General features: G+C 39.1%; 1 protein-coding gene and 1 long non-coding RNA gene across 2 annotated transcripts in view; both read right to left on the bottom strand.

The window, feature by feature from the left end:
• Positions 1-8,041, bottom strand: part of LOC137988603 (tolloid-like protein 1) — a gene marked incomplete at its 5' end in the record, with an annotated part of 21,753 nt that extends 13,712 nt beyond the window's left edge. Inside the window, 3 exons of the mRNA XM_068834590.1 lie at positions 89-151; positions 2,326-2,718; positions 7,747-8,041. Coding sequence (XP_068690691.1) covers positions 89-151; positions 2,326-2,718; positions 7,747-8,041 — 751 coding nt within the window. The remainder of the gene's footprint in view (positions 1-88; positions 152-2,325; positions 2,719-7,746) is intronic.
• A 2-nt stretch (positions 8,042-8,043) lies between these two features.
• The window catches only part of LOC137988646 (uncharacterized), a 42,945-nt gene continuing 38,488 nt past the window's right edge, over positions 8,044-12,500 (bottom strand). Inside the window, exon 4 of the long non-coding RNA XR_011120807.1 lies at positions 8,044-8,136. This is a non-coding gene — a long non-coding RNA (uncharacterized lncRNA). The remainder of the gene's footprint in view (positions 8,137-12,500) is intronic.

Here is a 12,500-nt window from a genome sequence, read left to right as displayed (position 1 = left end):
ACTTGATTGAATGGTGGCTATAAAAATCTGAAGTTTGGGTGCCATCTTTGACTATGCGGTATTTTCCATGAAACGACTGCAGGCTCACTTTTCATGTATCTCACCGCTGGCATGGTTGTCAGCAACTCGTTTACGAGGTGTTTGGCCACCTCTGGCAAAAAAGAAAACAAGTAGAGCTAGTCACTAAAGTCACTAGACAGGAGCATCGAAACTTTGGGTCTTTGAATCGTAAATTTGTAAACTACATTCAAGTACGTTTCACCGTGGCAGATATGGACCACTGTAAATCGGGTTCCCACGATGCAAATAACATCATACTCCAGAGTCAAAAGTCGTAATTTCTCACGAGAGTGTAAACGAAAACGCAAATGCACAAGTTACAAGTCCTTTTATCGACTATTTTCTATACTTGCCCATTTTTCAACGGCCAGGGCAACCCAAAATTTGTCCGGGCAAGTATATTATAAGACGTCCTTGCCCTGCTGACGACAGTGATAGAAAATCAATATGGATCCCTGAGATTTCGCTATGATTCACTTCACTTTTCTTCTTGCGTAGTCTGTTGTTTATGTCTGTGATTGCTTATGTAAACTTGAGTCAACTGAGATCGACTGTTTTCCTAACAGTAGCCGTTGCAGTCGGAGAAAGTGCTTTGGAACAGATAACAGGGAAAACAAGTTGGCCACAGGTATACATGATCGTCTAAAAGCTAGCTATATATAGTACCAGAGAAATTAAACTAACTGGAGTAACTCAGATTGAACCTGAAAAGACAGCTGCAAAGAGAAAACGTTTAAGAGAACTAACCGACTACATGAACGCTACTGCGAGTTTCCAGGGTTCAGAATAATGATAGCTTTGAGTATAACCGAAAGGACTGGACTTCGACTGTAGATGATATTACTTAGAGGATTAGCTACAACATGTGTAAATACCGATCTACATAACAAAGAAACAATTGACATAAAACTATAGAAATATATTTTGGTAATTCTGATTCAAACAAAAAGCCGAGAGGAAGAAACATGAAATACAATAGTTGCATATTTCTCAACATAATCGGTGCAAAATTCTCGACCAAAGGCACTTGAGGTATGCACGTCGATTTAAATCCACCAATCAGCGTATCAAGGCAGGGTTGTGGTTTTGAACTGTGAACAGTCTCGATACGCTGATTGGTGGATTTGGAAATGAACTCGCCCGTAAAGTTCTTCTTGAATTATCCTATAGTATTGCTGGTCGGTGAAATTCAATGTTAAAAGAATGAGTTAGGCATATCTTTGAATGGCTCGTCGGCTCGTCGTTGATACCGAATATGAAAGTGTGATTTCATGTTTTTACCTATGTTTTTTACACAGGCGGTCAGCTTTTGACTACACTTTTGTTTGCTTTCGTTTCAGCTCTATTTACATACATAGTGGCAGTTGAGAATACATGAAATTGCACATACAAGAAAACTTGATTTTGATGTCAATAAAAGTATTGAATAAGGTCATGATATTTACATCGTTCCATTCTTTTAGTTAACGCGGTCTCTTTGAAAATACAAACAACAGACCTTCATATTTGTGGTAATCGAGCGCATTCATGAAACGAGTGGTATTTTATTGGTCGAGTCGCACGATACAGTTCCAAAAAATTGAACTGTAGTTGTTATGGCTCAATCCGAGAAAGGAATGTGTTTCCAATGTGAGCACCCGTTTCTTTCGTAAGTGCGTTGCGTGGCATCGCCAGCATCGACTGGGAAGAAGACTAGCAACAGGTATGATTAATGCTATTGATCAAAACTTCGGAAAGCTGTGAAGTGCCGTGTTTTTTTAGGAAACACTCCTTGCAATTCGTCCTTGGTTCGTACGGAATTCCTAATCGGTATAACAATTCTTTTGCCTTGCTCCATTTTAGTCCGGAATATCAAAGTCTACCTTCGTCAAAAGTATCATTTCTGAAACCTCTGATAGCAGATAATAGTTGGAACAATAGAACTTGTAAATGTAACGATAAAATTAAAAGTCAACACAAGTTCCACACAACAAACAAAACATCAAATTGTTTCTGTGATGCACATAGATTACATTGGCATTTGATGCAAGACTACTATCCTCAGTAAAAAAATGTAAGATCATTCAAGGAACTCAATATCTCAACAAAAGGAAGGCAGCTCAAGCACACTCCGGACTCCCTAATCTCTGATTCCTGCTAGTTTCTAGATATAAGTAATGTCCAAGTTAAGGAGAAGGGTAACAGGACACTTCGTAATGCTTATCAAAAATCTGTTTGCATCTAATTAAGGTCATTCCTGGATATGCTCAGTGAGTATTTCCTTACTTTGTGTTGCACTAAGAGACAGGCAGCTTCCGCTGCCAGGATTCCTGTAAGTGTCATAATGTGCCTCGAAGCCTGAAGCTGTAACACTGACATCAGTAACAAATCGAACATGCAGGACATTGCTCGTGCTCCAAACACACCAAGGACTTTGATGACCACAGCGCTTTATTTGTATGGAACTCAATGGATAGTTTGAATCAGATACTTCCACGTAGTCATATGGACAGTCTTCTCCACCATATTGAAGAGAAAAGGTAGAAAACGTCAAGTAAATGTAGCTGCCTGGTGTTACAGTCATATTCCAGTTGCAGTCCAGGTGATGTGGGTAGCTAGATGGATAATACGGACTCGTGAAATTTCCTGAAAGATCAGTCAAGCTGCCTCCACAGAAATCTAGGAAAACAAAAAGCACTTTGTTAATTTTTCATATGTGGAGAAGGACTAGCTAAAGTATACCTGTTTGCTACCCGTAATTTCATTCTTCTCAATTGACAGGGAAGAATCAAGCAACTACCAAAAACAAAAAAAAATCATTCTGGGATACAGAAGTTTTCAAGTGAGAAAGTGCTATAAGATTGTACATTCACAACGACATTATAGGTTTTATAGAATACGCTACGACAGATTTTGACAGGACTAACTTATTCAGTCTGAGTTAAGGATGCATAAATGATCTTTTAAAGTGCACATGACTCAAAATTTCACCACCATTTTTTTATTTCGTATCATTAAAATTCAAGCTTTACTTGATAGGATTTCCTAGTTAGAATCTTTTTTCACAGCACTAACTTTGGCATTTTGGCCAAAAATTTGCGATATCTCGCGCGCGGCCAAAAATGTCTTCACGACGTCATCGGTTGTGTTAGATTGCAGCGGGAAATATAAACAAGAATTCAAATCGGACAATCTGCAGAAAATATTGTGTTGGTGGCGTCCCTGGGCTAGTCAGCTGCAAAAATTCCAGTTGACCCCAGGTATATCAATGCATCTTTTTTCCTACAAAGAAGGATTTAAGATATAAGTGGACAAAATTTGCCCAAAAACACTGGCCATGCAGGTTTCAAACCTGCGAAGACTTCGATCGATCCGCGGTGCTGTGTTTTGCACGAAGGGTCGATATACCTTATTTGTCTGGGGTCTGAAGATGTAAGAAACTAACTTTTCCAACCATAGACGTAGCAAAAAGAAAGGAAGGTCAACCAGCGATTGCGAGATATCGAGAGCGAGGGAAGGTGCAATGTGAATTGATATGCTCTCATGGGTGAAAGCCGATGCTCTCGATCGATCAATTAGTTGAATGCCATATCAGTCCAAGTCAGATCGTTTCACTTCTACAATGACGATAAATAACGAAGTCCACAATCTTATTTAAAACTCGGATATTAATTGGAATGCACTTAGCGCGTTCAGTGAGTATAAATCGACTGACAAACCAAGTCCCAAGCCTGCCTGTAGAGCGTTTTCACAGTCACGTCATAAAAGATAAATTCGAAGCCGTACAATGGAAAACGCAATAACATATAATATTGTAGAAGACCAATGCATAAACAGCCTCACCAAGGCTGCTTACTTTTCACTTGCGAAAGAGTACACCTGAGTATAAATATACGTAATATACTTGTGACGTTTAACTGCGGAGCTAAGAATTATAACGAAGCATTTTTTTCAATCAAGGCTTATTTGAGTGTCTGGTGTCACGCAAGTGGCAATTCGGAATTCAAATGCTGTATTGCTGTGTATTTTTAAACCCAAAAACGTTACGGAACTGGTAACTGGTAAAAGGATTTGTTTCTAGGTCATCCTCAACCTTGTATAGATAAAAATCCGTTTTTCGTTGATTAACATTTAATTCGTTTATTGACCTTTGATTTTATTTGATTTGTCGCGTGATTGACAGTCGATGGCGTAATTGCTAAGTAAGTTGATCTTTCAGTTAGAATGACACATTTTAAGAAATGCGAAATAAGAGACAAAGGTCAACATCCGTTTTGTATCTTACGTTGAACATCACTAACCTGTAGCTTTTTACTGTCCGATCTACTGACCTGTTTTGCTGACCTGTTAATACTGAAATAAGTTTGACTGGATATCGCCACACGAGGTAAGTTCATTTCTACCGTTTAGTGTAGTAATTTCCTGTTTGCACATTACAACGAATTACATTGTTGATAAATTTTGGATTATTATGTCCGGCGCTTGTTTCTTTTTACGCCAAAACGTTGTTAATAATTTATGCTCATAATCATGTAGTCCAAAAGTTATTTATAAAATCGGGTTTCGACAAAACACTGACCCCGGGTCAACTTACCCCCTACTGACCCCCTGCTGACCCCCTATAAAATCAATGGGAAAATGAAAATTAAAAAAGCCCAGAACTATCAATGGGACCCGATTCAATTTCATCAATAAATTGAGCTTACCTGAAACTTTCAAGACGGCGGACGCGTTGCAGATTTCCGACTCTTGTTCTCCTTTTACTGTTTGGTGGATGATTTGTTGACGGAAAATCGAGCACAAAATACGATTGAATATCATCAAATATTGCTTTCGTACGTATTGGGAAATGAAGCAAAGAGAAACGCTGACAAATGAACAGGCTCACAAAGGCGAGGGGCCTTGGGACTACGAGCTTGCCATAATAAACTTCCGGTAGATGTAATCGTGTGCGTGTCCCTCGCGGTTAGTTGCGTGCGTGTTAATTTACCAGAATTTCCTCGCTATTTTTATTGCTTAATTTTCTAGCGGGTACAAATACCATGCTTGCTGATATTCCAACTTATTCAGTGCTCGATTTTCCGGGACAAATCCTTCAGTCAAATGAGAAGGGAGTCGGAAATCTGCAACGCGTCCGCCATCGCCAAGTTTCAGGTATGCTAAATTTATTGATGAACTTGAATCGGTTCCCATTGATAGTTCTTAGCTTTTTAAATTTTAATTCTCCCATTGATTTTATAGAGCGTCAGTAGGGGGTCAGTAAGGGGGTCAGAAGGGGGTCAGTAGGGGGTCAGTAGGGGTCAGTGTTTTGTCGAAACCCTATAAAATGCCTGTTTTCACTTGATTAAATGGTGGCTATAAAAATCTGAAGTTTGGGTGCCATCTTTGACCACGCGGTATTTTCCATGAAACGACTGCAGGCTCACTTTTCATGTATCTCACCGCTGGCATGGTTGTCAGCAACTCGTTTACAAGGTGTTTGGCCACTTCTGGCAAAAAGGAAAACAAGTAGAGCAGAACCTGCTGCTTAAGGACAGAAAAAAACAGAAAATCTTGGTAGCATATAAAAGGAAGTCACTAAACAGGAGCGTCGAAACTTTGGGTCTTTGAATCGTAAATTTGTAAGCTACATTCAAGTACGTTTCACCGTGGCAGATATGGACCACTGTAAATCGGGTTCCCACGGTGCAAATAACATCATACTCCAGAGTCAAAAGTCGTGATTTCTCACGAGAGTGTAAAAGAAAACGCGAATGCACAAGTTACAAGTCCTTTTATCGACTATTTTCTATACTTGCCCATTTTTCAACGGCCAGGGCAACCCAAAGTTTGTCCGGGCAAGTATATTATAAGACGTCCTTGCCCGGCTGACGACAGTGATAGAAAATCAATATGGATCCCTGAGATTTCGCTATGATTCACTTCACTTTTCTTCTTGCGTAGTCTGTTGTTTATGTCTGTGATTGCTTATGTAAACTTGAGTCAACTGAGATCGACTGTGTTCCTAACAGTAGCCGTTGCAGTCGGAGAAAGTGCTTTGGAACAGATAACAGGGAAAACAAGTTGGCCACAGGTATACATGATCGTCTAAAAGCTAGCTATATATAGTACCAGAGAAATTAAACTAACTGGAGTAACTCAGATTGAACCTGAAAAGACAGCTGCAAAGAGAAAACGTTTAATAGAACTAACCGACTACATGAACGCTACTGCGAGTTTCCAGGGTTCAGAATAATGATAGCTTTGAGTATAACCGAAAGGACTGGACTTCGACTGGAGATGATATTACTTAGAGGATTAGCAACATGTGTAAATACCGATCTGCATAACAAAGAAACAATTGACATAAAACTATAGAATTATATTTTGGTAATTCTGGTTCAAACAAAAAGCCGAGAGGAAGAAACATGAAATACAATAGTTGCATATTTCTCAACATGATCGCTGCAAAATTCTCAACCAAAGGCACTAGAGGTATGCGCGTCGATTCAAATCCACCAATCAGCGTATCAAGGCAGGGTTGTGGTTTTGAACTGTCAACGGTTGCGATACGCTGATTGGTGGATTTGGAAACGAACTCGCCCGTAAAATTCTTCTGGAATTATCATGAAGTATTGCTGGTCGGTGAAATTCAATGTTAAAAGAATGAGTTAGGCATATCTTTGAATGGCTCGTCGGCTCGTCGTTGATACCGAATATGAAAGTGTGATTTCAATTTTTTACCTATGTTTTTTACACACGCGGTCAGCTTTTGACTACACTTTTGTTTGCTTTCGTTTCAGCTCTGTTTACATACATAGTTGCAGTTGAGAATACATGAAATTGCGCATACAGGAAAACTTGATTTTGATGTCAATAAAAGTATTGAATAAGGTCATGATATTTACATCGGTCCATTCTTTTAGTTAACGCGGTCTCTTTGAAAATACAAACAACAGACCTTCATATTTGTGGTAATCGAGCGCATTCATGAAACGAGTGGTATTTTATTGGTCGAGTCGCACGATACAGTTCCAAAAAATTGAACTGTAGTTGTTATGGCTCAATCCGAGAAAGGAATGTGTTTCCAATGTGAGCACCCGTTTCTTTCGTAAGTGCGTTGCGTGGCATCGCCAGCATCGACTGGGAAGAAGACTAGCAACAGGTATGATTGATGCTATGGATCAAAACTTCGGAAAGCTGTGTAGTGCCGTGTTTTTTTTAGGAAACACTCCTTGCAATTCGTCCTTGGTTCGTACGGAATTCCCTATCGGTATAACAATTCTTTTGCCTTGCTCCATTTTAGTCCGGAATATCAAAGTCTACCTTCGTCAAAAGTATCATTTCTGAAACCTCTGATAGCAGATGATAGTTGGAACAATAGAACTTGTAAATGTAACGATAAAATTAAAAATCAATACAAGTTCCACACAACAAACAAAACATCAAATTGTTTCTGTGATGCATATAGATTAAATTGGTATTTGATGGAAGACTACTATCCTCAGTAAAAAATGTAAGATCATTCAAGGAACTCAATATCTCAACAAAAGGAAGGCAGCTCAAGCACACTCCGGACTCCCTAATCTCTGATTCCTGCTAGTTTCTAGATATAAGTAATGTCCAAGTTAAGGAGAAGGGTAACAGGACACTTCGTAATGCTTATCAAATATCTGTTTGCATCTAATTAAGGTCATTCCTGGACATGCTCAGTGAGTATTTCCTTACTTTGTGTTGCACTAAGAGACAGGCAGCTTCCGCTGCCAGGATTCCTGTAAATGTCATAATGTGCCTCGAAGCCTGGAGCTGAATTAATGAAATCAGTAACAAATCGAACATGCAGGACATTGCTCGTGCTCCAAACACACCAAGGACTTTGATAACCACAGCGCTTTATTTGTATGGAACTCAATGGATAGTTTGAATCAGATACTTCCACGTAGTCATATGGACAGTCTTCATTATCTTCCAGAGAAAAGGTAGAAAACGTCAAGTAAATGTAGCTGCCTGGTGTTACAGTAATATCCCAGTTGCAGTCCAGGAAAGGTGGGTAGCTAAATGGATATAACGGACTCGTGAAAGTTCCTGAAAGATCAGTCAAGCTGCCTCCACAGACATCTAGGAAAACAAAAAGCACTTTGTTAATCTTTCATATGTGGGGAAGGACTAGCTAAAGCATACTTGTTTACTACCCGTAATTTCATTCTTCTCAGTTGCCAGGGAAAAATCAAACAACTACCAAAAACAAAACAAAAGTCATTCTAGGATACAGAAGTTTTCAAGTGAGAAAGTGCTATAAGATTGTACATTCACAACGACATTATAGGTTTTATAGAATACGCTACGACAGATTTTGAAAGGACTAACTTATTCAGTCTGAGTTAAGGATGCATAAATGATCTTTTAAAGTGCACATGACTCAAAATTTCACCACCATTTTTTTATTTCATATCATTAAAATTCAAGCTTTACTTGATAGGATTTCCTAGTTAGAATCTTTTTTCACAGCACTAACTTTGGCATTTTGGCCAAAAATTTGCGATATCTCGCGCGCGGCCAAAAATGTCTTCACGACGTCATCGGTTGTGTTAGATTGCAGCGGGAAATATAAACAAGAATTCAAATCGGACAATCTGCAGAAAATATTGTGTTGGTGGCGTCCCTGGGCTAGTCAGCTGCAAAAATTCCAGTTGACCCCAGGTATATCAATGCATCTTTTTCCTACAAAGAAGGATTTAAGATATAAGTGGACAAAATTTGCCCAAAAACACTGGCCAGGTTTCAAACCTGCGAAGACTTCGATCCGGTGCTGTGTTTTGCACGAAGGGTCGATATACCTTATTTGTCTGGGGTCCGAAGATGTAAGAAACGAACTTTTCCAACCATAGACGTAGCAAAAAGAAAGGAATGTCAACCAGCGATTGCAAGATATCGATAGCGAGGGAAGGTGCAATGTAAATTGATATACTCTCAAGGGTGAAAGCCGATGCTCTCGATCGATCAATTAATTGTATGCCATATCGTTCCAAGTCAGATCGTTCCACTTCTACAATGACGATAAATAACGAATTCCACAAACTTATTTAAAACTCGGATGTTAATTGGAATGCACTTAGCGCGTTCAGTGAGTATAAATCGACTGACAAACCAAGTCCCAAGCCTGTCTGTGGAGCGTTTTCACTGTCACGTCATAAAAGATAAATTCGAAGCCGTACAATGGAAAACGCCAATAACATGAAATATTGTAGAAGACCAAGGCATAAACAACCTCACTAAGGCTGCTTACTTTTCACTTGCGAAAGAGTACACCTGAGTATAAATATACGTAATATACTTGTATACTTGTGACGTTTAACTGCGGAGCTAAGAATTATAACGAGGCAGTTTTTTCAATGAAGGCTTATTTCAGTGTCTGGTGTCACGCAAGTGACAATTCGGAATTTAAATGCTGTATAATGTATATTTTCAAACCCAAAAATGTTACGGAACTGGTAACAGGTAAAAGGATTTATTTCTAGGTCATCTTCAACCTTGTATAGATAAAAACCCGGAAGACCTCACGGTTTTGATTTTAGGATCTGCGGAAAACCATCGAGTCAGCGAACGTTCGAATTCTAAACACGCCTTCCAAATAAAATTCACATTGAACATACCTCGCGTCTTTTAATGATAAATTGTACACAAATGGATAATTAACTCAGATCCTCAGATAAATTTTTAAGCCCACGGAGGAGAAGAGCTGTAATCTGGATACGGAGAACTGAAAATACAAGCGATGGTCCCTCAAGAGCTCTAAAAGAGTGTTGTGAACACACCGCAAGATTTTGCACGATGTACTCTGGATGCCAGAGGATTTTTCTCTCCTAGAGCGACGGAATAGCGAGTCGCGAAGCGGCGAGAAAAACTTTTTACTCGTCTATTCCTTCGCTCTGAGAGAGAAAAACCTCTGGCAGCCAGGGTACGCACGATATGGATTTCACGCCAAATTGTTATTCTTCGGTAAATAACCTAACTACAAGTGTAGATAAAGAAGATCAGAGAATAAATACTCTATATCTGTGTGTGAGCTTTTGCCGCTTTAAATCGTAAATGTAGGACTAAACTTCGCTCACACCCACACTTCTTCGGAAAAATTGCATCTTTGCATATCTGATGACGTTAAAATCGACTTCAACTCGATCCCAGGCGTTTAACTCATATTTTCCCAAAAAATACGTCAGGTTTCTTTCGCATTTTAGATATGTTCTCGGAACAGAAATTAAATCATTTCTAAACAGAAATGCTTCTAGACAATTACAGGTTAGATTTTAAAATAAAAAATGGTGGTGAAATTTCGAGTAACGCGCACTTTAATAAGCATGATAGATCTAAAGAAGAATTTCTTTAATCCAGAGCACAAGGTAAGTTTATTTCCACCGTTTAGTGTAGTAATTTCCTGTTTGCACATTACAACGAATTACATTACTGATAAATTTTGGATTATTATGTCGCTTGTTTCTTTTTACGCCAAAACGTTGTTAATAATTTATGCTCATAATCATGTGTTCAAAAAGTTATTTACAAAACACTGACTCCCAACTGACCCCCTGCTGACCCCATATAAAATCAATGGGAAAATGAAAATTAAAAAAGCCCAGAACTATCAATCGGACCCGATTCAATTTCATCAATAAATTGAGCTTACCTGAAACTTTCAAGATGCCGGACGCGTTGCAGATTTCCGACTCTTGTTCTCCTTTTACTGTTTAGTGGAGGTTTTGTTGACGGAAAATCGAGCACAAAATACGATTGAATATCATCAAATATTGCTTTCGTACGTATTGGGAAATGAAGCAAAGAGAAACGCTGACAAATGAACAGGCTCGCAAAGGCGAGGGGCCTTGGGACTACAAGTTTGCCATAATAAACTTCCGGTAGATGTAATCGTGTGCGTGTCGCTCGCGGTTAGTTGCGTGCGTGTTAATTTACCAGAATTTCCTCGCTATTTTTATTGCTTAATTTTCTAGCGGGTACAAATACCATGCTTGCTGATATTCCAACTTATTCAGTGCTCGATTTTCCGAGACAAATCCTTTAGTCAAATGAGAAGGGAGTCGGAAATCTGCAACGCGTCCGCCATCTTGAAAGTTTCAGGTAATTAAAAAGCTAAATTTATTGATGAACTTGAATCGGGTCCCATTGATAGTTCTTACCTTTTTACTGGGTTGCCAAACCCAGTCGGAATCTCGGTTTCATTTCGTGGGTTTTTACTGGATTGCCAAACCCAGTCGGAATCTCGGTTTCATTTCGTGGGTTTTTTACTGGGTTGCCAAACCCAGTCGGAATCCCGGTTTCATTTCGTGGGTTTTTTTGTTATTTTTTTTCCGTGTCGGGAAAAGTCTTGCCTGTCACTCCCCTGCTAAGTGGTGTCTTTGTGCATAGAGTCTTCTGTGCGTATTTTGTTAGGTTTGAGGGGGCTGGGGTAATGCGTAGTTTGCTCTGCACAATTAACCTGTAATGGCGTCGAAAGTCATTGTAACGCGAATGGCTTTTTAGTACATCTTTAAAGAAAATATACCCACATGGAGATCAGGAATGGAACGTCAAGACAGGCGGTGAAACATAAAGATCTGGAATCTTAAAAAAGCGACGAGCAATGGACTTCGACAGCGTGAATCTTTCGCCCGTCGAGCCGAAATCAAAATATGCTGTACTTCTAATATTTCGCCAAGGTGGTGTTACGTAAAACACTGAAACCAAATGGAAATTTCTCTGGTAACTTTCGGGTTCAACAAAGACAGAGAAGGAATCGAACACCACAAGTAGATCTGTGATCTCTGTTGTGTGTCTCACAGTGTTTACTGAAGTCGCATCTACTTAAAGTTTGCCTGTTTGTCTGGCAAGTAACATTCATTTTGTACTCAACTCTGCAAAGGTTAAAAAAAATGGAAACGTGGCAGTGAAAAATTACTTGAATGAAAGCTTGTTGTCTCTTTTGTGCTTTATTATTTACGGTCAAGGTTCTTTCGAAAAGGGTTGAATGTGAACTGACACAAATTTATTTAATTGCGTATGCTTTGTCATGATTGTGTGTTTCGCTTGCACGCACGCAACTGAAATAGGAAGGGTTTCTTGCCTCTTATAGCAAATATGTTGCTTGTTTGAAGAAATGTTTCGGTGGAAAATATTTCTGTGAAATTTCCAGCTTTTGTAAATTTATCATGTTGTGTAATTTTCGAGCTTAGCAAATTTGCATACATGTGCTGAAATGTGATACGGGGAGAATTTTTGTGGTAACGCATAAGTCACGAAAATAAACAGGTCTGTTGGAAGCGTGCTTGAGTTTCAACAAAATGACCCCCAAAATCGGCAAAAGATTGTGACGCTGATGAATAATAAAGTAGCTGCTATTACCAAAACGATGGAATTACCTGGTGATAAATAACCTTGTCTTGGAGAGTAAATTTTTGATTTTCCAGAAACAATGGTCAACCTCTGAGAGT

Source organism: Montipora foliosa, unplaced genomic scaffold (assembly GCF_036669935.1).
Source record: "Montipora foliosa isolate CH-2021 unplaced genomic scaffold, ASM3666993v2 scaffold_423, whole genome shotgun sequence".
NCBI classification, from domain to species: domain Eukaryota; kingdom Metazoa; phylum Cnidaria; class Anthozoa; order Scleractinia; family Acroporidae; genus Montipora; species Montipora foliosa.
The sequence above is the reverse complement of the archived record's forward strand: the minus strand, read 5'-3'. Positions and strand labels throughout refer to the sequence as shown.